The 26,987-nt window shown below is 27.9% G+C and overlaps 1 protein-coding gene across 1 annotated transcript; it reads left to right on the plus strand.

The window, feature by feature from the left end:
* Positions 1 to 832: 832 nt before the first annotated feature.
* Positions 833 to 25,874, plus strand: LOC107455774 (uncharacterized). Its single transcript, XM_016073464.5, has 9 exons — positions 833 to 1,243; positions 11,386 to 11,618; positions 17,037 to 17,102; positions 18,383 to 18,532; positions 18,938 to 19,055; positions 19,657 to 19,836; positions 21,318 to 21,453; positions 21,550 to 21,669; positions 24,334 to 25,874. The coding sequence occupies exons 1-9, from the start codon at positions 1,075 to 1,077 to the stop codon at positions 25,322 to 25,324; spliced, it is 2,163 nt and encodes a 720-aa protein (XP_015928950.1). The 5' UTR covers positions 833 to 1,074; the 3' UTR covers positions 25,325 to 25,874.
* Positions 25,875 to 26,987: the final 1,113 nt, after the last annotated feature.

Genomic DNA, 26,987 nt, shown 5'->3' on the forward strand with positions numbered 1-26,987 from the left:
ACGGCGGCTCAAGTGTGCTTGTGAATATTGATAAGTACTTCAATGGTTTTACACAATTTCAATAATTTGTACAAACATATTTTTAAAGTTTATTTTTTCAACTATAGTGTTATTAGGAAAATGTAATTTTAAATAAAGTGCTTTTTACTTTAACCGTACATAAAAAAGTAGAAATATATAATTTGAAATTAACAATTACTTAAGCTTAATACTTTCCTAGAATTTAGTGGAAATTTTAAATTAATATAAATCGCAGTTGACCTCATTTGAAAGTCCAGAATACTGTTAGAGCATTTCTACTACCAACTCCCTAGTTCTGGCATGCACTTTTTTGAAAAATCATTATTGTTATTGAAAATACAGAATAATGTTTGTACGTAATGTTCGTACCTCAAATTTTCGTCTTTTGTATCGTAATAAGAGCTTTTTTTTAAAGGTTATATCAATATCTAAAAATATATAACAATTAAAAAATAATAAACATCTAATTAAAAATTACTTTGTGCATAATGTATGCATAAACCGTTAAAAATAATTTTTGTAAGACTTTTCTCTTAATTTAATTGTTCGAAACTTATCTCGATTTTGAATTCGTTACGAAAATGTATCTAAGAACGACAGTTTTCACTTTTTTTAATAAATCAATTTCAATTGTTTATCCTGTTAATTTTCGAAAATATATTTAAATATTATCAATTTTACATCATTTACCTTGCGTAAAATATTTCATCTATACGAACGGTCCAAGGCTTGGCGCGTGAAACAAAACATTTTTGGCGCTTAACATGATATTCGTTGGCGATGTCGTGATAGTTTACTATTACAACCCTTTACATTCATCCTGATTCTGAAATGCGTAGAATAATTCAAAACTGTCATATTTCGTGTTACGTTTCGTCTTGTCATATCGTTATCTTCTTTTTTAAATAATCATTTGTAAATATTCACATCAAATTTAAGGCACTCGCACTGTTAGTGTTATATTTAAATTGACTTTGATGCTGAATAGTTTGTATCAAAAAAGTGTTGGTTGTTGGAAAGAAAGTTTGTGAACAATTCATAGAAGGAGTTGTAATGAGTAAAATTAATTTATCGTTTGCTGGTTGTGGATTTTTAGGAATTTATCATGTTGGTGTAGCAAGTTGTTTTCGGGAATATGCACCTCATGCAGTAGTTTCCAGAATTGCCGGTGCATCGGTTGGTTCCGTAGCCGCAGCAGCTCTAATATGTGATGTGTCTTTAGGTAAGATCATTTATTATAGATTGATTGTTTTAGATTGTTGATTTGCTATAAATTTTATTGATTTTATTTAGATTATTGATTAGTCATAAATTTTTATTAAATTCTATTGCATTCTAAAAGCGCATAAAATGGATTGAAAACTGATATAATATTTTTTTCAATAATAAGAATCTATGATGGAATATTCTTGCTACGTTTTATAATTAATGTTTAATTGATGAAACTGTTTTATTTACATAGTTTGACGCCTTTAAAAATGTAATGGATCAGTTTTTATTTCTTACATATTCAATTTTGGAATAATTTCATTAAAGTCACTAAGTCACTTTCATTAAGTAACTTTTATTAAACCGTTTAATTCCACTTAAAACTCGTTAATACTCATGAAATGCCTACCTCTATTTATAAATTGAACTACTTGAGTTTATCAATTAATCAATGTTAAATAGAGTTCTATGTGCCCTTATTATTATTATTCATTACCTAAATGAATTTCAAATCTTCATTGCACTGCGTAACTTTCACTGCTTAAAGTTATTATGTGTCTTTCAAAATTCCACTTTGCTAGTTTTCTAATTTTTCAAATTTAAATATGCATTAAATTTATGCTCGATTCCCTTAAAGTTGTTCTTTTACAGTCAATTAGTCAACATATATTTATCTTTTGCATTTATTTATGAGATTGCAGAATTTTCTATTTAATTATTTTATTTTCTATACTTTAATATGAAGTACAAAGTGCATTTGTAATTGGAATTTGTCAGATGTGTGTTGATATAAACTTCTTTTTTATACATAATTATTAAAACAGTAAAGTTGACTTCTTTGCTTTTAAGTCTGCTTTAATCTACTTTTAAAGTAAAGGAAATAAATAATGCTTCTAACTTTTGTTAACTTCATGCTTTTAACTGATAACTTCTTTGCTTTTTATTTTCATAAAGTTGACAGAAGTAGCAAAAACAGAAATAAACTAATTGTCACATAATAATGATACGATTCTATGCAGTTCTTTTTAGTTGACAACATGTTTAATCACAGATTTTTTCCTGTAATGGGCATTCATTTTATTTTGAAGGAAGGATAGTGTTGAAACTATCCTCAATTGATATCATTGTCTCTGTATAATGTAAGAGTAATAATTATCCAAACTTACTCTTGAAGAGTATGTTGAAGACTTTATATTAACAATAAAAAATAAAAAAAAATTGCTATTGTTATTCTACTTGTAAGAAAATAGCATATGTCATGTGATTTAGACAACACTCGATCCCCTTTAAACATTAAAATAACTTATTATTTAACTGCTAGAAATGATATTGTATTTATTAAATAATAAACATTGATCTTGGAAACATTATGACCTTGAGATTTCACCAGTTTTAAACTTATAGTGTAAGAGTTTATAAGTAATTTTTTTTTATATATTTTATTCGAGATAACTGTACAATTTAATGCAACTGTTGGACTGCTGATTAGGTCTGAACTGGTTAGATCAAAAGCTGGAGAGCCTATTTTTATTGTCAAGCATAAATTACTCAAAGATTTTTCTTGTGCTTTAAGAAAATTTTTCGAAAGTTATGTACTCCGTCTAAAATTATGCCGATCCCTTCTCTAAAGTTTAGTACTCAGCTTCTATGTACCTTTTTTTCTTTAGTTATATGATAATCTAGTATTATACACTTCAGATATGCCTGTGGAATTGTAATATAAAAAGCAACTTTAATTATCTTAACAGAAAACTTGAAAATTAAGGAACTATTTCTAAACTTTCAACTTTGTCCTTTTCCCTAGTCAATCAAAAAGATTTTTTTTCATTACTAATATATTTATCCTTTTTTTTAAGTAAATGTAATTTTAACTTAATAAAACACAAATACTTACAAATTTTAGACAAGTTTTAGTTGACAAATTGGCTTTAGAGTTTTCCTATTAGATAACTAAGGGTAAAACCTTTAAAGAACCAATCAGTATTATTTTAAAGTTATAAAATAAAGCAATTTTTCCACTACTGGTTAAACTACTAAGATTTGTTCGGAATTCTAATTATAGTTTTTTTTTGTGTTTTGAATTTTCATTGTTCTGAAATTTCTCTAAACAAAATTTTGCATCTTTAAGTTTGTCACTTTTTCATATCTCAGGTTCACCAATTTGTATTATAAATTTTCTAACAAGTCTCAGACTTGGTTACATTGTTGCGCTTAACTTGTGAAAATTATTTCTTTATAATCTATAGAATAAGAATTTTAGGTTTAAATGCTGCTTATCTGTATTATAAAAATAAATATATTAGAAATTAATGAAATCCTAATTTTCTTTTGGTCCTAATTTCTTTTATACTGGAAATTTATGTTCCTCTTCCTTTTCAAAGATGTGATGTAAGCACGCTAAGGACTATTCTGACTGTTCAGACTAATATATATGAATAGTCAAGGTTACCAAAAAGAGACACAGCCTAAAATGTTTCACTATTTGAGAATTTAAAAAATTTTATCTAATATTTGGCGGAATAAGAAAGCTCTCTACTCTAATTTGTCTATGTTTGGAAAATGGTGTGATAAATCCTTTGATATCACCTATTATATGCATACATCAGCTTAATTAAAGTAACAAATATATCAGAAATTAATAAAATTTCAGTTTTTGCAAATAAACTGTAATTTTCAAAATTTTTTTAGATGAATTTTTTTTGATAGGAAATTAGAAATTATATAAAAAAAAATGATATGTTCCATTATGTGGGGGATAAAAAAACGTACCCGTTTAAAGCTACATTCATGCTATAAATGCATGATTTATTTTATGAAATTGGCATTAATCTTAATTGATGAATCTCCGAAAAAGTTAAGTTCGCGTCGCCTCTCTGAACTGTTGAATTAATAGAATTTGTAACTGATTAGTCAGAATGCATTTAGAGAAAGAACCGGTTAAAAATCTCGTGTGTGAATGCGATCACCTGTCTTGTCTCAACTTCCACAGGTCTCGTGTTTTCTCTTTTTTCAAGGTTGGATGCATCTTGAGGTTATTCTATTTCCTTGTTAGTTAATACCTATATTTATAGCTTCTTTTTGGACGTCCGTTTCACATTTCAAAGCTGTCATTATCTTTTTTTTAGGCTTATAATTTTTGTCTTTGGTCAGTTTGCTCTCTCCCGCATTTTCTATTCTACTTTTACCTATTTTTCTTTCTTTTTTAAATGCGTTTCATATATCTGATTTTGTCCGCAAAGTTAATAAAATAAAAAAATAAAAAGTTTTTTTCTAAAATTATTTTACCAAAGCACTATGCTATAAAGTAAATTAGTTGTTGCGCATTTAATTCTATGTTGGCGTCACTAAACCAAGCTGAGCGAAGCCGTTCGCGTTTTAACGAATTTTTTACTCTTCTGAATTCTAAGGTAACATGTTTTGCTAGTAAAATTGTTTTTTCTATTGCTTCAAAATTTTAGTGAGGCTTAATAAAGCAAACATTTTTAAAACAAACAACTTTTGTGTTGCTAAATACAGTGAATTTTTTTAAAAAATGATGGAGCAACTACAAGAATTCAATCTTTATTCAGGGCATTTCCACGGGCCGCATGCGGTTCGAAAATTTTTCTCACGAGATTAGGGTCAGGAATTTTTTAACTCAAAATTGAATTCCTTTTTGCGTTGAAAATTTTTCGCGATCTCGTGTGCTAGTGCAAAACATATGTTCGAATTATAGAAAAATAAAATCACATGCATAGAATTAAAATGAAAGGTCAAATCTATAGTCACAAAATGTCATTTTAAAGGTACTACCGCGTCAAACAGGAATCTTCGAACTTTTCAACCTTATTGTTGTTTTATTTTTAAGGTATATTGGAACAAGTTTTAGAAATTTAAGCGTTAGAACTATTTTCTACATCACATTACATGATATTATAATACCACTATATCTTGGTAGTATGTATCTGATTTTGTTGAATCATATAGAAACTATACAAATCCTGACGTTATCATCTCCGAGTTGCTACATTGCATAGTTTTCATTTCACTTTATCATCTGGACTGAACTTGTCACTGTTTATTGTAATGTTCTACTATCAGTAGGATTATGTCTGGATTAGATAATAGTAGGACGGAACTTGTGATAAAATTGTTTCTGATTATGATAGCTGATATTGTTGATGGGTGCTACTAGTGGTAAATTGCAATACCGGGTATTAGGAATTGAATGTGAATTTTTCTTTTATGACGCACAGGAATTGAGAGATATTGTAGTCACAAGATTTTTTCGGTCACCAGCTTTTGAATGCATTGAATCGTGGAGTTGCCCAACACAGAATGCAAGGTTTGGAAAAGATAGTCACACAACTGATTTGTCTTTTTTTTTTTTTAATTGCCCAATGTATGTTAGATCAGTGAATTTTCTAGAATGAAACTGTCATTTCCCCCCTCTTTCTAAAGATTATTATCGAGGAATGTCGGAGGTAAACCAGATTATTCCCATGTAGCTTATCATATTTTTGATAAGACCAAAATTCAGTTGATTTTCAACTTTTCACCCATCCCCCTTTATGTCATGTATGTTCCATTTTATTTGTTTAGTAGGGGTGTTCAGTTTTTTTCAATTTTTTTTCTCCAATTGGCTGCAGTTAAAATAACTTAATATTTTCCGAATGCAATTTTTAAAATACAGTCTTATCTGTAATAAAACTTGTGTATCCGTAACAAAGTGAATTTTATAACAAGTTTCTCCCTTCTTCGCTTGAAAAGATTTATTTCCGCCCCCCCCCTATATTAGTGACTTATGCAACTGTGACTTTTTTCTATGATTTTTGCAATAAATAAGTTTTTGGGGGCTTAAGGACCACCAAACTTCCAATCGATGCGTACTACCAGCCTGTCTTGGAAGTAAAGGCGGTTGTTGCTCAATGTTGACTACATTGCCGTTGTTCGCGAAATTGTGGAGTCATAATTTCCATTACGCGTCTGGTTCACAATTATTGTGGATATTCTTAACTTTATCGGAAACAGACTACTACTTCACATTTTCATTTTTTATTCGCGTCGGAAGTTATTAATTCTACAATTCATTATTTGTGTCATTTTTAACAATTTTTATGTGTTATTTTCGGTCCATCCTAGCCTTACTATAAACGTTACCATCTTCTCGCCAAGGCCGTACCCAAGGGGCGAGGGGTAGACAGGGACGATTGTGCCAGTCTTGGACTCCTAGAAACCCGATCATAATTCCGTATAAAAAATTGTCATGTCTTTCAATTAATTTCTAAAATTGAATTGTAGAGAATTTCTTTATCTGCATGTACGAAGGGAAAAAAAATGAAAACCACAATTTTGAATAAAAGACTCTTTAAAACATGAAAATAGGACTTTTTTTCTTTTTTGAAGCATTCGCCCTTAAAAAATTTCTTCTTGAGGCCCGTAAAACTGTGTCCAACCTTATGTACACCAATGACAGTTATGATAATTTTTATGTATCGCTTAAATTCAACCCTTTTATTGAAAACTTTTAACCTATTCAGAGTGGTTGAGACAAAGGAAATGAAACTTCACGTCACTCCGTCCCACACTTCCATGATTATTTTCTTACCTAACTTTATTTCAGTGGCATCGAAAGTTATAAAAGCGAAAGTTAACAGACAGCGGGTCTACTCTTTGACTTGACATAATTTATTACTGACCCATTTCAGATGGACATCCGTATTCAGGACAAAATCAATCGATCGGCATCAAAAGTGCATATCGGTGGCGTGCAATGCAGATGCGTTTCGATATCCTGGGCGAACTCATCATTTCCAAAAAAAGAAAAATAATCGCTCCTAAAAAAGAAAAAAAGAATTTTTTTTTTTAAAGAAAATATGTAGATTTTTTATGTTAAATAGTTAGAAATTATTCTAAGGTAAATAAATCTTTTCTTGTAATTTCTTTTTCTTTTAATACAAAGTATATTTAAATATTTTACGATCAAAACTTCATTATTAAATTTATTTTAAATCATATTTTAATCTTCACAAAATAATTTTGTTTTATCCAAATATGTAATTGTTATAAAGTTAATTTTATAATTAAAACAGTTGTCATAAATTTTAAGTTTTATTGCCCTCGTCGTCCGTTTAGAATCGTCGCCTCCTTTGCCTCCTATTCTCTAGGAAACTAGTCAGAATAGTAGTGGTCCAAATTTATAAACTCATAATTAAGATGAGATATTTTTGAACTATATTACTTGAATTCTCGATGAACTTGATACTTTAACGTATTACCCTTGACACATATTCATTTTATGAATTTAATTTTGAACAAACCATTATTATTAATTAAATCCCCCCTTTTTTTCATGGGTGTTGTCAGAAAGCGGTGTCAATCGTGGTTCTCCAACTGCGAAATCGTTGCCATTCGTAAAGAGAAGAAAAGGTTAAACGATTTAAACAGCGGATAGAATGCTCTTCCTCCTAGTTATATTCCTTTATCAAAACAAGGAAATTCAATTAAAGAAATGAACCAAATTAATACGTATTGTTATGAGGATACATAATTCTAAATTGTATGTATTTTGAAATACTGTTGTCATATACTGACGTTATTCTTGCTCATTAATTCAAGTGACAAAACAAATTTAAACTGAAAAGACGATTCGCAGTTGATAGAGGAATAATAAAATCGATATTTATGTTCGATTTTGTAGCAGACTCTTGACATTTCGAGCTGACAAGGTCATTATGTCTTTGCAGGAGGATGAAAAGAAAGCTGATCAAGATGCTGTGACGTACTGAAACATTACTGAATGCGTTGGACCAACTAACATAGTTTATCTTATTAATATTCATGACACAACATTTTTAGTTCTTTTCCGTGATTTTAAAATTCTGTTGGTATGCATATTAACTTCATGCGTTTTATGTATGAAGCTTAATTGCGCACCTACATCTAAACATTTTTTTACCTTGTTTTGTTTTTAAATGTAAGAATTATTTTATTAAGTAAATTCGACTTTTGCTCGGAAAAAATGAATATTTTTCATCCAATTGATTGGAAGTGGTGGATTACGTTTAGATTTTATCGAAGCTATCAAAATTGATTTTTAATCGGTTTTTTAAGTTCTAAGAAGGTTTGAAATAAAATCTATATAAATTGACGAGTTCGCTAAATCGTCAAACTTTATAATATCAGAGATTATTAAGAAACCCGTATATTAAGAAATACGGAAAATAATTATTCAGAAAGAAAAAAAAAGTTCATGAATGAACATATATATTTCGATATTTCGTTATTGTATCGCTACATTTAGTGAACAAAAACTTGTTGATAAAATATGAACGGTTTTTCATATTATCTTAGTCTTGTATATTTTATTACCTAGGTTATCGTAATATTAATTAAATGGATAACAGTATTTTTCTTTTTTTTTGTTGTTAGGAACGATTTTTGAAAATTGTGTGGCGGGGGAGGGGATGAAGCAGTAACTTGTAAGTCAATCAGTAAAAAGTTGCAGCTAAATTTTTAAATCTTATATTGATATAATTTCTTTGCTAAGAATTTTTTTTAACTGTTAATATAGTCTTAAGTCAATTATTTTTTTTAATACATCCTTATAAAATTGGTAATAACTAGCGCCTACCTATACATACGTATAATTAATAATTTTGCTTCCTCTTATTAAAACATCGAACTAGCGCGTACCATTGCGAAAGCAATGAAAATAAATGTGACATAAAAAAATAAATAAAATAAAACAAACCAGCATTTCGTCTGAAATAATGGTTAAATTTCCCCCATTTTTATTTTTTCGGCAAAATTTTCCTTATATTTACAGTCTCTTACGTATGTTCCTAATTTCTGATACTTTTTCCTTTCATTATTTATTTTCTTTCGTTCACTGAGGATAATTTTGTTTTCAATGAGTTTCTAACTCGAACTTTGGTTTTATATTTGTCTTTTCTGCTGTTAACCGTATACAAGTCAACAACTTCTGTGTAAACAATTTATATGAAAATATAACATCGTTATCAGTTTATGATCAGTTGTCAGTTTAATCTTGATAATAAAGTAAATAAAAGTGTGTTTTTTTTTTCAAAATTTCTTATGTAAAATTACAAAATCGGGTTTTATTTTGAAATAGAAATTTGTGTGGAGTTATCGCTTGTCTTTGGTTTTGAGTCTTAAGTTTAGAGTCACTACAATGTTTTCTTAGGTAGTTTGATATAGTTTAATGACTTTATTGTATAAAGCTTGATATATTTAAAATTGCACATAAGAATTAATTAAAATAATCTGTCGGATCATGAACCAATAATTATGTTTAAATTTAGTATCCACTTATTTATAATGAAGCTGTGTTATAAGTGCTTATCTTATTTTTACAGTTTTCACTTTTAAAATTAATATGCATTACCAGACATAAATATGGTGATTTGTAAACAACACTCTTATTATATATATTTCAAAATTTTTGTCAAAAATGAAGACAAAAAGTATGTAATTAAGAAATCACAAATTATTTAAACTGGGAAAAATTACTAAAATTTGGTGAGCTAGTGTTGTGGAAAGCTGTTAAAAGCATCAAATCCAGGAGGGTGCAAAATTTCAAGGATTTTCCTTTAATTCTATTTCGTTCGCTTATCTAACAGATTTTGATGCTTTCAGTCAGTATTGATTCAAAGTGATTATATTCAGCAGTGATTTAAGTATTAATTTGTGACCCCTCATGATTTTTGGTAATGAGTCGAAAATTATATATTGAGCGGTTATTGAGGGTCAGTTTGTAATATAGTACCTTAACATAACTGCATTTGGTTTTTTAATCTAGTTTATGTCCTTGCTTGTTGCTGGCAATTTATAGTAACACATCAAGAAGTACAGGTGTACAAAGTCTAGCTTTTTCTTCTGGAATGATAAAACGTGGTGATACTTAATAAAAATAAATTATTGTTGAAATTTCTATTGTGTTGCTCAGAGCAACAGGACCTTATTTATGCTATCTTAGCGTTTTCATAATTCAGCATATGAAGGCGAAGGTCATAGACGGCTATCAAGGTGGTTGACTATTCACGAGAAAAAGATTAGATCACGTGAGAAAAACAAAAATACTTTTATACAATGTAATACATATTAGTATTTCATTAAATTATTTTTAATGTTTCATTGTCTTTTATATATATCTTCATATTTATCACATTTTTGTCCACTATCTTTTACCAGAGACGTTTCTAATATAAAGTGCACGAAACGTTAAGATAAATAATTTTTTCGACGTTAATTATTTTCAAGTACTTTTCCTCCTTTCAAATATTATGAAAGTATAAAGATTTCTATTGATGGTGTAATATTTATTTTCATGCTAGTCTCGAAAGTAGATTTTTGTAATGTCTAGAAGAAATGTTTGTTCAATTATTTTTTAATCTATTTATTTGCTATAGAAGAGTAAATGCAAATGTAACAATTTTTTTCTTTTTTTGGAATAGCATGTAATTTTAGATTTTAATAATTTTTGGTTTTTCACATTTGCGTTTTTAAATTTTTAGGATTTCTGAATTAAAATATCATTTGCAGACAGGATTTTCGTTAGTACTTTTCTTTTATTAGTATACTGTAAATTTTTCTTCCTATAATCGATCTCTAGGGCCTCTCAAATACGATGCCTGTTGCAACCTTTTTCATGCAATAATAAGTGCCATAACCATTACTTATTCAATTTATGTTGTGTGATCATGAATATTTAAGCTTGTTATCGGAATAAAAATGTTTCCTAAAACTACAAATTTTAATATTTCTATTGCTAGTAACAAATTTCGCGAAACAAGTCTTTTCTTAGAACTCGTGTTTATCACTAAATACAATTTGGCTATCATTTTGTCATTTAAGCTTAAAACCCAATTATTAAAATTCTGTTGGTAACTCCGCTTTTGTTATATCTGTGAACTTATCAAAACAATTTATCGAATAAATTTTAAATTCTGCGACTATCTATAGTTTTTGCCGTATGTCAAATGTTGATTAAAATGTATTTTAGCTGTATCTCATCGTATGAAATTATAGTTGCCATTTAAATATTTCCTTGAAAGAAAAAAAAAAAACATGAAATTGCTTCACGAGTGGCTTTTGTGGCATACCCTGTATTTCTAGCCACTTGTCTAAAATTGAAATGTATATTTCTAATTTTAGGTCAAACTACGACAGATATCCTAGGTATTGCAGGAAGGGCTCGATCCTTAACGTTAGGTGCTCTAAGCCCTAGGTTCAATTTAAATCAAACTCTGAGGGAGAAGCTAGAGAAAGCACTTCCTGAAAATGCTCATCAAATCTGTTCTGGGAGACTTTTCATTTCTGTTACACGATGGAGTGATAAGAAGAATGTTTTGTTGTCTCAATTCGACACCAAAGAGGATCTAGTTCAGGTAAGTTGCAGTATTTATTCTTTGGTCATATTCATTAGGTATGCCTCTCTAATTTTGAAAAAAAATCTTGAAAGACACTGCCGCTGTTTTGAGTGTTCAACTTTTTTACATTTTGTTTTGTTACATAATATTATAGTAATTATGATTTTTTTTTTAGCAAAACATTGTTTTTCTGGACAATATCGACTTTTAAGAGAGAAAAAAACAAAACAAAAAAAAACAATCAGGAATACAAAACAACTACGGTACTGATGTTTCAGGCCACGTACGTAAGCATCTAAGAGGGGAGGATGGGTTGTGTTTTGCTGTTTAGGGGGAAGGAAAAATCCAAAATTGCCCAAAACATGCATACATAACATTTGTTTGAATGACCCCATTTATAGATTTATAGATTGTTGCAGTGCATTAAAACAATGTTTCCGTAATCGCTTAATTTGTTGGGGACCCACAAAAATTATAGTTTGTTTAAAATTGAAAAGAATGGCATTTAGTTTTTTTAATTGTAAACTGTTCGAAAAATAAAAAATAGGGAAGTGAAGTGTTAAACAAATTGTTTATAATAAATTGCTTCGAAAGTGTAAATTCGCTTTCAGGTAAACGCATAATTTATTAAACACTTAGCGACGAATGAGACAATATGAATTCGAAATTTATGAATTTTCTTAATACTAATGAATTTATACCTTAATTTACCAATTTATACCTGGTTTAAAGGTAGACTTTATTATAGATATTTTCAAGCATTCGGTTATACGTCTTTCTGTTATTTGTATCTATACAAATTCAAAATCAAATGAGTGTTGAATTTTACATGGTTTTTCAAAGCGCTGTAGTCAAGGAAAATAAAAAAGCCACAGCGTAAATGCCTGACACTTGAAGCAAAGCGATGATTTTAAACTATATATCATCTTGTCGTGAAGCTACGAATCTAGCTTTATCTGGGCTTTAGAACAAACAAATAACTTAAATATTTTAAGGGTGTAACTTTTTGAAAATCGTCAATTTGGTGACATTTTTTACACCTAGAAATGAATTATCAAAATCACTGCCTTTTTCTCAGTTGCAAATTTTTACGCGCAGATAATGCAGTATTGGTGTAAGTTTAAATATATTACCACAAACGCTTATCATTTCCACAATATTGTGGCTTTTCTCCATATTGACGTTTTGCACTCTTTTCAAAATAAGCACAAGAATGCGCTTGCTTTAGATAAACTAAACTTGTCCTAACAGTCGTGAGTAACAGTTGCAAACTCACAGCAGTTATGAAAAAAGCATATTTGCAAAAAAGCATAATTTCGTATGACGACAAAATCTTCGAAAAACAACCTCAAATGATTTCTATGCTACCAAAAAAGTTTTATTGGTTAAATAACGTTTTCTCTATTTCTAAATTATTTCGAATTTAATGAAATCTACTTTTCGTTTTTCATGTAAATTACATATGAATGACGTTATGTAAATATTTAATTCCTCTTCCCTTGAAAAATAAAGATTAAGAAAATATTTAATTTATAAACAGTCATTGTTTCGTTATTATTGTTTCGTAAAATGCAATGTGATCCCTTTCTTTTCGGAACAAAAAACCTGGAGGGAGTTATCTAATCAGTTTTTATGCTGCATTACGTAATGATTTTCCCGTGACTGGTTTTGCTGAAGTTCTTCCGCGTTTATCTTCAATAATCCAGGAATTCAGATAAACTGAGAAGGTGTATGTTTATGTGTATTGAAAAGCGTTTATCTAGTTCTAATGTAACTTATCAGATATCGTGGGTATAACGCGCTGACGTTTGTTTGAATTGAATGCTCTTTTTTTTTTATTTATTTAAAAATAAAATAAATTAAAAAATTCGTTGCCTTGGTATTTTTTCCGCACTCTCTTCTTAATGCGTAGTTTTAGTGACCTGATTTGTGTGTGTTGAAGACGCACCTCTTCACAGTGGATACTGATTGGTCGATTTCAAGGGCGTGTTTTTCGACCCTGAAAATTTTGCAGATAGGCATTCGACTGTATAATATGTTGTGATTTTCCGGAATAAATCCCGTAATTTATTTTAATCCATAACGTATGGTGTAACAGTAACTTTAAAGTTCTTTAAAAAATATATTTATCACATTTTAAAGCTGTTATAGAAATAATTTTATCCTTTTATATTTAAGGGTTACCTGTAAACGTTTATAAATCTATTAGGCATATTTATTAATTGTGTAAAAATTTCCGATCGATTCCATGAAAATTGATTTTTATGCAGGTTAAAATTGCATTTATTTAGGATGGTGAAAATTGTTTTGAAGCTCTACCGATCCCTTTTATCTAATTGTTTCTTTTACGTTCTTTGTTCAGCAATATTTTCTTATGAACTAAATCGTTTAGTTTTTCTTCCGATTTTTAAATTTGATTTTTCACAATCGATTCAGCCAACTTTTAGAGTGAAAAGTCAGTACTTATAGTTTTCAAGGTTGCCTGCCATTACGTTAATTTTTTTTCTAGTCGCTCGATTAAGTAAAACGATAGAATTAGGATATAGAATTTATGGAATTAGAAGATAGAGCGGATCAGGGGATAGAGAGCTCGCGAGACGACTAAGGTTCGAATCCCAGCGATGACAAGCTGAACCGCGATGACCACTATGATGTAAAATATTCCTCTTAGTTGGATTACAATTCCCTTAAAGTGGAATATTTTCGCGGTTTTCCTCTCCATGTAACGCAAAGTCTGTGTTCAACTAAACGCTCTCTTCGAAAGCTCTTTTGTTCTACAATATCTAATCTAAAAGTTTCGTTGTCTTCTGGGTTGGGTTCAAAATTACAAGGCTATGGAGTAGCATCACGCCCAAAACCGTAAACCCAAAAATGGATTGTCTTTTCAACGCTGGTTATGAATAGAATTATTTTCTTTAAAATAATTTTCGTTTCATGAAATTTTTCATGAAAAAAAAATTCATTTCAAACTTTCACATCGTAAACTAGTAAATCTTTTAATGTATATTGTTAATTTTTCGAGGAAAAAGAAATTATAATTTGTCTTACCTTGCTAATACATATAAGACCTTAAACATTATACATTTTACAGATCTATACAAATGCTGAAGTCATTTATTATCCATAAACACTCTCATACACTTTCAACACACTGACATAGCTCTATTTTTCAGTAAGAGTAAGATTGTAATCAGAAACTTATTTTTCATGATGATTATTGAGTTTTCAGCTTGTTTTTCTCTATTGAGTTTTCTGTCTACCTTGTGCACTTTTTGTTTCTGCTTTATTTTTATTTTAAGCTTTACAGCATCGAGATAATTTTGCAAATATTTATTATTTTAATTCCAAATAATTTCGAACTTAATTGCAAATTATTATTTTATTTCTTCCATTCAATGTCATTCTGCAAGTATTTAGTGTTTCAGAAGTAAGAACGCAAATTTTTAGTGCTTCAGGTTTTGGGAAAGTAGCTGAGACAGTTCTCATTTTGTCTTCCCCCCCCCCTATCATTTGTTATTTTTTCTCTAGTATTAAGTATTATTTAAAGCTTTTATTTAAAGCCCTTCACAAAATATCTTTTCATAAAAACGGACCCTTCACAAAATGATTTTTCTTTTAATCGGTCCCTTCACAAATTTGTTTATCTTCATTATTATTTTGTTAATCGAATAAACCCTTTCCAGGGCAGAAAACAAGAAAGATGGATGTAAACGAATTAAGTTTTGTCTTCGGCAGACGATTCTTCCATTATTCGTCCGAAATGAATATTCTGCGTTCAGCAGTATAGGCTAAATACCAAATATTTGTATGTTGCATCTCTAATTTAGAAGCAGCAATTGTTGTTTATTTTTTAAAATTTAATTTTTTTACTTATAATTTTACAGTGTTGAGCATAATCTTGTATGTCTTTACAATTTAAAAACTCCTTGAAAAAGTTTTTTTTGCAAAAACGGACCCTATTTGCACAAATTCATAAAAGCGGACCCTGGTTGAAAGAATGTGAGCAATATTTTCACAATTTCACGAAAAGCGGACCTTTCACAAAATGTCTGGACAGACCCCTGATCATTGATTGTTAAAATTTTATGTAAAGTTTAAAAATAAATTTAAAAAAAACTCAATCTGTGTGGGTTTTGGGTTTTTTTAAGATGTTATAAGTTTAACACTTTTTGGGTTTAAATTTTAATTTTTAATTCAAAAAGAGTAATTTTAGTTAAAAAGAAAACTTTCACATGAAAATATTTAATAATGAATTAAAATAAAAAAATATCTTTAATTTTAATGTTGTACCTTCTTTTCATGCTGGTATTAATAAAATGCTCTTAAATTAATTCCTTCTTTGTTTAGAAATAAAAGCATAATATTAGAGTTCGAGAAACATATTGTTTTCTGTTTTATAACAATTATCTTGATAGTTTTTTGAATTGCTCATTAAACTATGGATTTAGAAATTTGCCATGATCTATAAGATAATTAATCATATAAACTTTTATTAAATAAAATTTAGAAATTTGCCATGATCTATAAGATAATTAATCATATAAACTTTTATTAAATAAAATTTCTAATGCGAAGTAAGTTAACGATAATTTCACATTATTCAGTATTTTATCATGGTCTGAAATTTAATGAATTTTTATATTTAAATTATTTTGGAGCATTAAAATGTAACTACTAATAAAATATTTTAATCCATCCATTTACATATTTCATAAAACAAAAATATTATTTTGAAAAGAATTAATTCTATTTTTAATATTTTGTTATAATACTTATATATGCTTATTTTATTCGCATTTGAAATCTTATTTATTAATGAGATAAAAGAAAGACAAAGTTATTCTAGTCTGTACTCTACACTTGTTCAATTCAAAACAAATAACATTAAAAAAGCTTAAATTATTGTTTTAAAAAAAAGTGATTTTTCTTAACGTTGATTATTATATTCAAAAAATTATTATATTAATTCAACGTTACATATATATTTATCTAAATACACTTAAGATTTGAAAATATGATAATGTATATTTGTGCATTATGTATTAATATTTATAAATCAAATAAAAAAATCACAATTGATATAAGGTCAGATTTTAGTTATGTTTGTAAAAAAAAAACAACCCATTTAAGCCTGTTTTTTATTGGGATTTTTTTTTTAAACCCATCCAGGAATTTTTGGGTTTGTATATGGGTGTTTTTTTAAATTTTTTTAAAAAAAACCCATCCAGGATTTTTTGGGTTTGTGGATGGATCAAAAACCCTGATTTTATGATGCACAATCTGTATCACTGATTATTTTTTTTAAATTAAATAAGTTAATTTAAAAGTTTTTTTGTTTTTGTTTTTAATTTAGCAATAATGTACAATTAAGAAATTATTATATCTGATGATATATTACTTGCCAATATGATATACTAACTTATAATTTATTTTCAGGCAATTTTATGCAGCTGCTTTATTCCAGGATACTCAGGGATGAATCTTCCTAAATTTAAAGGAGAGGTAATTAAATTTTTTCTCTATTTGCAGAATAATACTCTTTCTTTTTTAAATCTACATCATGATTTAGTATGATTTAATTTTTTTGGCTTTTGCATTATAAATTATTAGTTAAATTTTATTAAAGTGTGTCTCTTAATTGTTAAAATGTAGTGTTCACGACTTCGATTATTAGGAAGTTTTGACTGTTAAACTACATTAGCACAACAGCCTAGAATGGGCCTTAGCTTTGTTCAGAACATTTTTTCATGCAGTTCTCTTTGCCAGCTCTAAGAGTTTTGAAATCTATATTAAGAGTTCAACCAAAGTTTTGCCGGCTCTCTAGTTCTAACACCAATTAATGTATGTTTTTTAAACTTAAGTGTTGGCTGATATACCTTGCAAGTCTCATTTTGTTAAACTTTGCAATTTTTACTATATCAATGTCCTTATGATTTTTGTAAAATTTTGTATTTGTTGTTCCGCTGTAGAAACTGCCTTATTTAATTCTGAAAAAAAATGGTTTGCCATATCTTTCTTTGACAAATGTTGCTATTTATAAATAATTGGTTTCATCAAAATTTAAAAATTTTAGTATTAGATTTAATACATAATTATAATTTATGTTTAGTGTTTTGTTCAGTGCTAGTGATAGCTATGTGCTAGTGGTCACTATTAGTTGTGTATTATTTTTTAAATACTGTGTTAAATGTTTGTTGGTTGATTTAAGATTAAAAAGTATATTGTAATGACATTTAGTGTGTCTTCATTAGAAAAACTTATATTTTGTTTACAAATTTTTGCTAAGATAGTTGCCCAAGCTGTCGTTTCATAGTTCTATTATTCATTTTCATCAATACTAATAATACATTTGTTTTAAAACAATTTTCATTGTTGTATACATATTTTTTATATCCCATTTAATGCAACATGGGAATAAATATATGACTAAATATTTAATTGAATTTAATACATAAATTAACTATTGAATTTAAATTACTTTCTGACTAAATTACAGATTTTGAAGTTAAGATTTTGTTAGCATTTAATAAAATCACTTTTCTTCCTAATTTTTTAATTCGGTCATTGTGGTAGTTATCTCAATTAATTAGTGAACGGTTTTCTCTCTGTTATTGGAAATTATTGCTTTTTTTTCTTTTAATTTATATGGGCTTCAAATCCTAAAAAATTTACCATTTATCTTAAACTTTAAATTTATATTTTAATTTAAATTATAGATGTAATTATTTATTTGGTAAGTTTCTACTCTATTAAATTAATTCAAATGCTTGTTTATCTCTTAGAAATATGTTGATGGTGGTTTGAGTGACAACCTTCCTGTATTGGATGATGATACCGTGACAGTATCTCCATTTGCAGGAGAACATGATATCTGTCCCCAAGATGAAAGCTTCAATATAATGCAAGTGAATGTGGCGAATACAAGCATTGCAGTAAGTATTTGGTTTTATGTAATGGATTCCATAATGCCTTCTTATATCAAGTCAGAAATCAAAAACTTGTTTTATAAACAAAGTAATGTTATTTTTTTAATGCTTATATCTAATAGTTAGGTAGCAGTGAATTCTGTTCTTGGAAATACACTTCTGTAGCATGTCAAACTAAATTAAATTTCTTCAATCTCTCTTCATTAAATTTATCTCTTTTATTAGGATATAGAATAATGAAAAATATCTTAGTTTTTATATGCATATTTTTCGTAAAGATTATTAAAAAATGGATAAAATGATTAGTTAAAATGAAATTTGTTCTGCACATGGTTTTTCCGTAAGAGTTAATGAAAATTTTTGAGTTATATTAATAATTAGAAATTAATTTATGGGTGTTGTTTTTTTCAGGTTTCGCCTGGCAATATGTATAGATTTTATAGAATTTTATTTCCTCCTAAACCTGAAATACTTAGCAAAATGTGTGAACAAGGTTTTGATGATGCCTTGAGATACTTGCAAAGAAGACGTAAGCATTTACTTTCGTGTGTCCATACATTGTAATTTTCAAGCTAGTTTTTGTAAAATGTTTTTCTTTTTAAATTTTTATTAATTCATCTTAAAAATATGGAATTCGAAATTATTTATTCTGAGGAGAGCAAGTGGAAATTTTCTTTTGTACATGCTTGATTTTTAAAATGTAGTTTGTGTATTGCACTTTTACATTCTTCACTAAATCATCTTATTGAAATTAATTATTAGCAGTATTTGAGTGGTTTTATCTACTCTTTGTCTTTTAACTGCTGTGCATTGTACTAAATTAGATAATCTGGTAATCTAGTTAACTGAATAATAAAAAATTCTGGATAATAAAAACTGAATAATAAAAAATTAATTGAACATAACTTGGATAATTAGAGCTCTACTTTATCATATAGTCTCCTTTATGAATCTTTTTTACCATGACTCCTTATACTGATAAATATTTTGTTGTCATAGATATATCTAAGAGTTTTTTTTACGTTCTGTTTTAAAGGAAGTAGTATAGAATTAGCTATTAGGAAGTAGTTTAGAACTAGCAATTAATTATTTGTTTCTTAAATTCATATTGATTTTCAGATTTTTTGTAGGTATCATATCTTGTACTAGATGCTTAGGCGTTAAATCTGTAGTCAAAATACAACAAAAATCTGAAGAGGACTCTGGAAATGAGCTTACGAAACTGGAACATGAATTTGATGGATGTGAGGATTGTAAGAAAAAGAGACAAAAGGCCAAAGCCAGCAGCTTACCTGATCAAGTTGTATCAGGTACATTAATAATCTAATTGTTTAAATTTGTTTTTTTATTATTTTTTTCTTTAAATAATTGACATTCACACAGTGTTTTATAATTTCTTATTGTTAAGTAAAATAGCTGAACATGGTTTCTCAATTGATATTAAATATCACTAAAATTTAAAAACAATTGCGTCATAAGATTTATTTGATTCCAGTTAAGTGTTATGATATATTAAAAATTTTGTGTGCAATTCAATGTTTCAAGCATGATACTGACATATATTGAACAAAATAAAATGTTTATCTGGTGCAAAATTATTCCTTGTTAAAGAATATTTTTCTAAGATATATATTTTCGTATAAGTTTTGAATAAAATTTTTAATGACTGACATTCGTTAATTTAAACAGTTATGAAATAATGTATTTGTCATAGTGTTAATATTTTTTTTAAAGTTTATTTTCAATTTTAACCTGAAATACTTGTAGAGGTTGTAAGTAACTTTATTTATTGATTGAATTTTTAAATTTTATTTAAAAATTTATATTTTAATGCAATATTGGTTCTATTCTATTCTATATTTCTATTAAAATTTTATTATATTGAAACTGAAATAAGGGTTTTAAATTATGCATAGTCAGCAACAGGGTTGGCAAGATTTTGCCGCAGGTGGAAAAAACCATGGTAAATACCGGTAAAAACCGTCCTGGCAAAACCAGGTTTTTGCCAAGCAAAGTGGCAAAAAGTGGCAAAAACCTATATTTTCCAAGATGAGAGGACAAAAACACATTTTTGATACAAAATTATTCCTAAAATTGAAATATGTGCTATGAATATAAATAATTACAAAAAAATTAGCAAAACTATTATTCCATAATTAAATGATAATGTATCATTTTAGTAGTTTAAAACATTATTGATTGGAAAATTTGTGATTATTCTCTTTTTTCCAGTGAAATGAACTTATTTTAAATTAATACAAATATAATTTAAAGCATAAAATATCTATCAACATGTGTAGTTAATTATTGTACAAATAATAATTTTTTATAATAAATAATAGTATTATACAAATAATAATATTTATTTGTAAAAGAACATTTATTTTAGGATTCTAAAATGAAAAGAGATCAAAAACTTTCAATCTTTTAAAAATTATTACCCTTAGGTATATTAATTATTAATATGTTAAAAATAATTTTTTCATGTAATGTATCAAAATTATTATTCCTTATGATTGATTTAAAATTGTTTCAAGTATTTTGTAATAATATTTTATCAGCAATTTAGATAATTTGGTTTTTGCCGGTTTTTACCAGTTTTTGCCGGTTTTTACCAGGTTTTTGCCACTGTCCTGGCAAAAACCCCAACCCTGGTCAGCAATAATGTAATGCTTGAAAAAGTTATAATGAAACATAATAAATTTTCTTTTTAGTATTGAATTCAGTTTTGTGAAAATGTTTTGATTATTTATTTCATTTTTCTACAAATGTTTCATTATTTATTTTTTAGCTATTCAAGATGCTTGTGACCAAGTGAACAAAGGCCTTTACAATTATCTGTTTAATAACAGATTCATGAAACTTGTAAAATTAATGGGAATGCCCTATACCTTGTCTTATGATGTGTCTATTGCAATATTTATTAAGTAAGTTTAAATTATTTTTTATATTTAAAAATGGAGTTATCCTTTGTAAGAGCTCAAATTTGTAATCTAAAAAATTGTGTTACTTTGTATTTTTAGGATTTTGCACTTGTTGCCAGATTTTAGACAAGAGTTACTTAATAAATTCCAAGATGTTATTGCTCTTATAAAACAGCTTCTTACCAAATTGGAGACAAAGAACATTTTGTACCGTGCCATGTAAGTATAGTCTTTTTTTCAGTAAATGGTACTATATTTTATGTTGTGTAAATCTGTTATGTAAATTTCTCCTTTTTATTTATTTCAGTTCATATTTCTCTCCATTATGCATGTCTATCTTATGAGCCTTTAAGCATCTTTCAGCTCAATTCTTCTTTATTAATATTTTCCTTTGAATTTTAATAAAGATTATTTTTTGTCTCTGATAAGTAATTGTTTATGCAACATTTTTCTTTTATTTCATACATTTGCTATGATTCATTTAAATTTTCTTGGAATCCATTACGCACGTTTGTCTTTTCGAGTTCTTAAGCATGGTTTAGCTCCTATTTTTCTGTTATCAGTATTTTCCTTTTGAATTTCAATGAAGAATAGTTTTTTCCTCTGATAAGTGTTTGTTAATGCATGATTTTTATTTCATGAATTTATGGTGATCCATTTCATCTTAGAATTAAAGATCGTTGCTATTAAAATTCTACATTTCATATTTCAGTAACAGTTATTGTGAGTGTTTGCTCATTAACTTAAACTGTAAATGAAATAATAATTACTCTTAAAAGTATATTTGTTCCTTAAAGAGAAAATACATCATTTACATCAGAAATAATAAATTTGTTTTAAGTGAAACTTTATAATCGAAATTTTTAAACTAATATAAAAATATGTTTTTGAAATTTGCATAATTTTCCATTGAAAATATCAAATTAATTTGAAACTCATCACATTCTCTAAACATGAGACTTTAAATATGAAACATTTGAATCGAAAGGAACACATTCATTGCAATTTGATTATTCAAAATGTAATTCCAATTTTCCAATTGAAAATTAAATTTTTTATTAATAAAATATTTAACTCTAGTGAAATGGTTCATTTGTTCTGACATTTCCAAATTTGTGTCCTGTTTCAATCCAATCTATCCATTTTTATTTAAACTTGTTTAATTTGGTTTTTATTTTGAATTTTCTTAACTTTTAGAGAATATATCCAGCTATGCAAGAAGCTTTCTGAATCAGTTATCAGTAGTCTGCTAGTGACATTGTCCGTTATTTTATTTTGAATCTAATTAGGATTCAAAACACTTAACTACTATGTAGTTAATTGAGGTCATGAATTAATAGTGTTTGTCTTTTATTCTTTACCTTGATTTCTTTTTGCGAATTTAAGTAAAATTTTAATTTGTTGTAAAAACTCTCATCAAATAAAGTAGTTTGAATTCTATACAAAATATGTATTTATATTCAATAGTTTTGTTTTTTTAAAAGTCCAACATTTTGTTTATGTTTTATTGTTATTGATATTTTGATGAGTTGTATTTTATCTGCATGAATGGCTTTTGTCAATTGCAGACAGTTTTTATTTATTTTTATTTTTTAATTAAGTCTGTGTCATGTAAAAGGCTTTTTTTATTTTAATTTATTTTTTTAAGTCTGTGCATTCTGGCATCTTTGAAACCAGCTTTAAGCTAATTGTTAATACAGAAGCCAACTATGTTAGTTGATGATTTAATAAATCAAAAATCAGGCCATGTGGAAATAGTGCTTTTATCTTTTCTTTTAAATGGTGGTTGGTGTATGTATATTCTAGTAAAATGTTTATTTCTAATATTTTGCTGTTAGTAACATGCAATTGATGTAGGATTATTATTTATGTTATATGTATTATAGAGATGCAAATTAGTCTCATAATTTTGTAGTCCAGCAAGTTTTTACTATTTTTTATGAGGAACATATCAATATTTTTTTAAAAATTTTATTATTTTATTCTGTGCTCTGTTCGAAACAAGTTTTGAAGAAAATCTCATGTAGTAAAGAAACTTTTTATGGAAAGTAGAAAAATATTAGGGCTTCTTTATATATTAAACATAATGCCATTAAACCCTTTATGTTATTTACGTCTCATGCTAACTATTTTTTGTTATTATCATAATGTTACATAAAGATTTATTTTCCTAATTGTGAACGATAAGCTTGAAGCTTTTGCTTATCTACACTACATTGAGATTTACAAATTCCACATTTTAATTCCTTTTTGCGCAATTGAATAACTAATTTTTATTTATGATCGCATTTTTTACAATTTGCACACTACAACTTGTATTCATGGGATTTATTTCTCATAATTCATATTTTAGTTATTAATATTCCTACTTGGCTGTTTTGTACGGACATGGTTAAGGAATCACATACTGCAATATGTTTTCACATGATTTATGAATGATTTTCTTTCAATACTAATGCTATGCACTGTTTAAAAATCATGCACTATCAGTATTAATTTTGATAATGAAGAATCGTGTTGCAGATTGAATGGTTTTGAGTAAAGCTGTAAGCAATTTCCTGAGATATGTTTATCAAGGGGTCAGATAATATTGAGTCAGATGAAGAATTTCTACCCTATTTTAAGAATTTTTTTTTGTTTATTTTTAAATTTTTTTTTTTTTTAAGAATGACGTTAATTTAAAATAAGAAATCTTTCATTTATTTAGGCAAATTAAATTTTTAAGCGTTTTATAAAATAATGTTAATATTTTATAACCTCGACTCCCTTAGAAGTTTAATTCCCTGATTCCGTTTAAAACCTTTGCTACAATTTAAAGTTAAAACCTGAGTTTAGTTATTTCACATGCTTTGAAAGTGTGTTAATATTCCCTCTTGATTTTAGGTTCTCTTGTGAACTTTCAATCACTGAGTTTAATTATTCTGAGGAAAAAGTTGATCCTATTCAATCTGGTCTACCTCACAGAACCACCATAAAAACTGAAGAAGAAAGAGTACCTAAGAGAAAGTTTTCAATTAGACGTGCTTTGAGCGCTCAAATAGTTCCTAATGTAGAGCCACGCCAGCAGCGAAAATCTTATGCAGGCTTTCCTAATAGTGCACAGCAACCTGAAGTGCCTCAAGTTCGCCGTAAATCTTTAAGTGAAGTCATTCAACCAGAGCGCGTGATAAGAAATATGAGGTTTGGTTTTACAGTCGGTGTCATGCCCGACCTCTCGTCCAACGACAAACACGCTGAGCTTTTCAATTCCTTGAAGTCTTTAGGGGATGAAGACAATGAGCTGAACATCATGGAACTTGCAAAGACAGCAATTGGAATGCAACAAGAATCCATCCACCAGCATTGTACAAATATGAATTCCCAAACTGATGAAAATATCAGCAAAGCGCTGGTGGTACCTGATAGTAATCCTCTTATGAGCTATTGTTATATGGATGAAGATAAAACCATTAAAATTAATGAAATCTACAATGTCACTGATGCCGACTCAAGTCTAGTCTTGACTGATGAAGAAAGGTTGTTGAATAGTGAATTGGAATGGGAAAACAATTGGGTCAACCCATCTGAATTTAAAACTGGCTATGATAGGTCTTTTGTAGATTCTTTAGACGATCACGAATTTGATTATAGCGATAATGAGTGTGATATAACGGGTAGTGATGTTTTTCTTGAGACCAAAGAAGATATTTCTATGGAATCTCATGAGGAGGAAGCTGTCACTAGGCGTCAGAGAAAAATGGGGGTGGCTGTAACGAACATTGCGGAATTGAAACTCACGAAACCCCATAGAAAATCTTCGTTTGTTATTATGAACCAGGAAGATGTTGATATTAGTAAGCCGCGTCGAAAAACTTCGTTTGTTATATTGAAATAAGAAAAGTATTTTATATTTATTTTGAAAATAAATTTTTTACGCTACGATGCCATTTTTTAAAAAGATCAAAATTTGTAGATAAAAATATTTTAGTTAATGATTTAAAGGCTAGTTTTGATTTATTTATTTATTTAAGTTTAATAAGTTAAGATTTTTTTAAAAATTATTAATTTATCATTACCTCTTTTACTTTTCTTGTCTAAATTAAAGGTTATTTATACTTTAATGATATGACAGAGTCACTGTGTAGTTTCTTGTCTTATGTGATAGCTTTAAGAATTTCATCTGTATGTTGTGTTCAAGCAATGTGTGTTGGTGTATTTTTCATTAAACATGTTTTTATTTATGAGCCTATATGTTGTAATTTATTCTTATATTATACTATGGGTACAACTATCATCTCATTTTTTTTCCATTGACATTTGACTAGCATGATCTCATTTTGTGCCATTTGTATTGAGCTGCGAGTGTATTTAAACTTTCCTGTTTTCAATGTTGAAGTCTTTGTCATGTTATTTTGCTTTGTGAATAAAATTTTATGAAGCTTTAATGCATTGTTTCTTATTGTTTTGCTCTGTATCAAATAAATATGGTATAAAACAATTAAAAAGCTAAGTCGTAGATTATGTTTAGAAATGTTTTAAATTTCTAAGATATTTTAGTCGAAATTGCGTCATTCTAAAATGTGTAATATAGGTTGGAAAATTTGTATAGATAAATGTGGAATATATATAAGGTAAAATGAAGTAGTTGGGGGGCCATAGGGCAACTAAATATTAAAAAAGGTGATTAAAAAATTGTCAATTGCCTCTTGTTTTGACAAAGATGCACCTATTTGTACTTTATTATTACTTTTAATGAATAAATAAGTGCCCTACATTATTAATGTCAACAGATTTTAAATCCTTTAAAAATTAAATTTTTTAGAAAAGTGGCCACATGATCTAAAAAGTAGTCACATTTTAAAATGCTATAAGTTACACCCACTGACCAATAGCAAAATTTTTCAATTTTGCCCTTATAATATAGAACAGTGGTTACCAACTGGCGGCCCATGAAGGCTTTTTTTTGTGGTCCGCGAACTAAAATATATTAGTTGCCATTTTTTTTTACGGACAATTTTCGTAAAAGATCTACATGGGCTTATAATACTTATCTTTCGTTAATAAAAAAAAAAAAAAACCTAATTTCTTCGTTTCTGTGAAATTTATCATACCAACGGGACAAAAGAAATTTCTTTCTCAGGTTTTGCATCCAAGAAAAGATTTATTCTAATACAAAAATAATCGTATATGTTGCTCTTTTTTATTTTTTTGTATTTTGTGAATATAATGTAGCATGTGCGTATCAGAAATTTTCTCGAAGACATTCTCCGATTTAACTTTTTGAAACCACTCATTTTGGACGAAATTATTTACATTTGTAAGTTTTAAAATACATAAAGGGGGTAATGAATATCATGTTTTGATTAAGTTGCGGCCTGCCATTTGACTGGTGTTTTTAATTGCGGCCCCTGGTTTCATGTAAGTTGGAAAACCCTGATATAGAACATTTTTTCTCAAAGCTTTGAAATGAAATGGCATTCATTTGAAAAAGATGTTTTGTAACACCGCTTGCACAATCTAATGTCACCATACCCTACACCCACTTTTATGTCTTTAAA

This window comes from Parasteatoda tepidariorum, chromosome 6 (assembly GCF_982258835.1).
Source record: "Parasteatoda tepidariorum strain Cologne lab strain chromosome 6, Ptep-v5.0, whole genome shotgun sequence".
Lineage (NCBI taxonomy): Eukaryota > Metazoa > Arthropoda > Arachnida > Araneae > Theridiidae > Parasteatoda > Parasteatoda tepidariorum.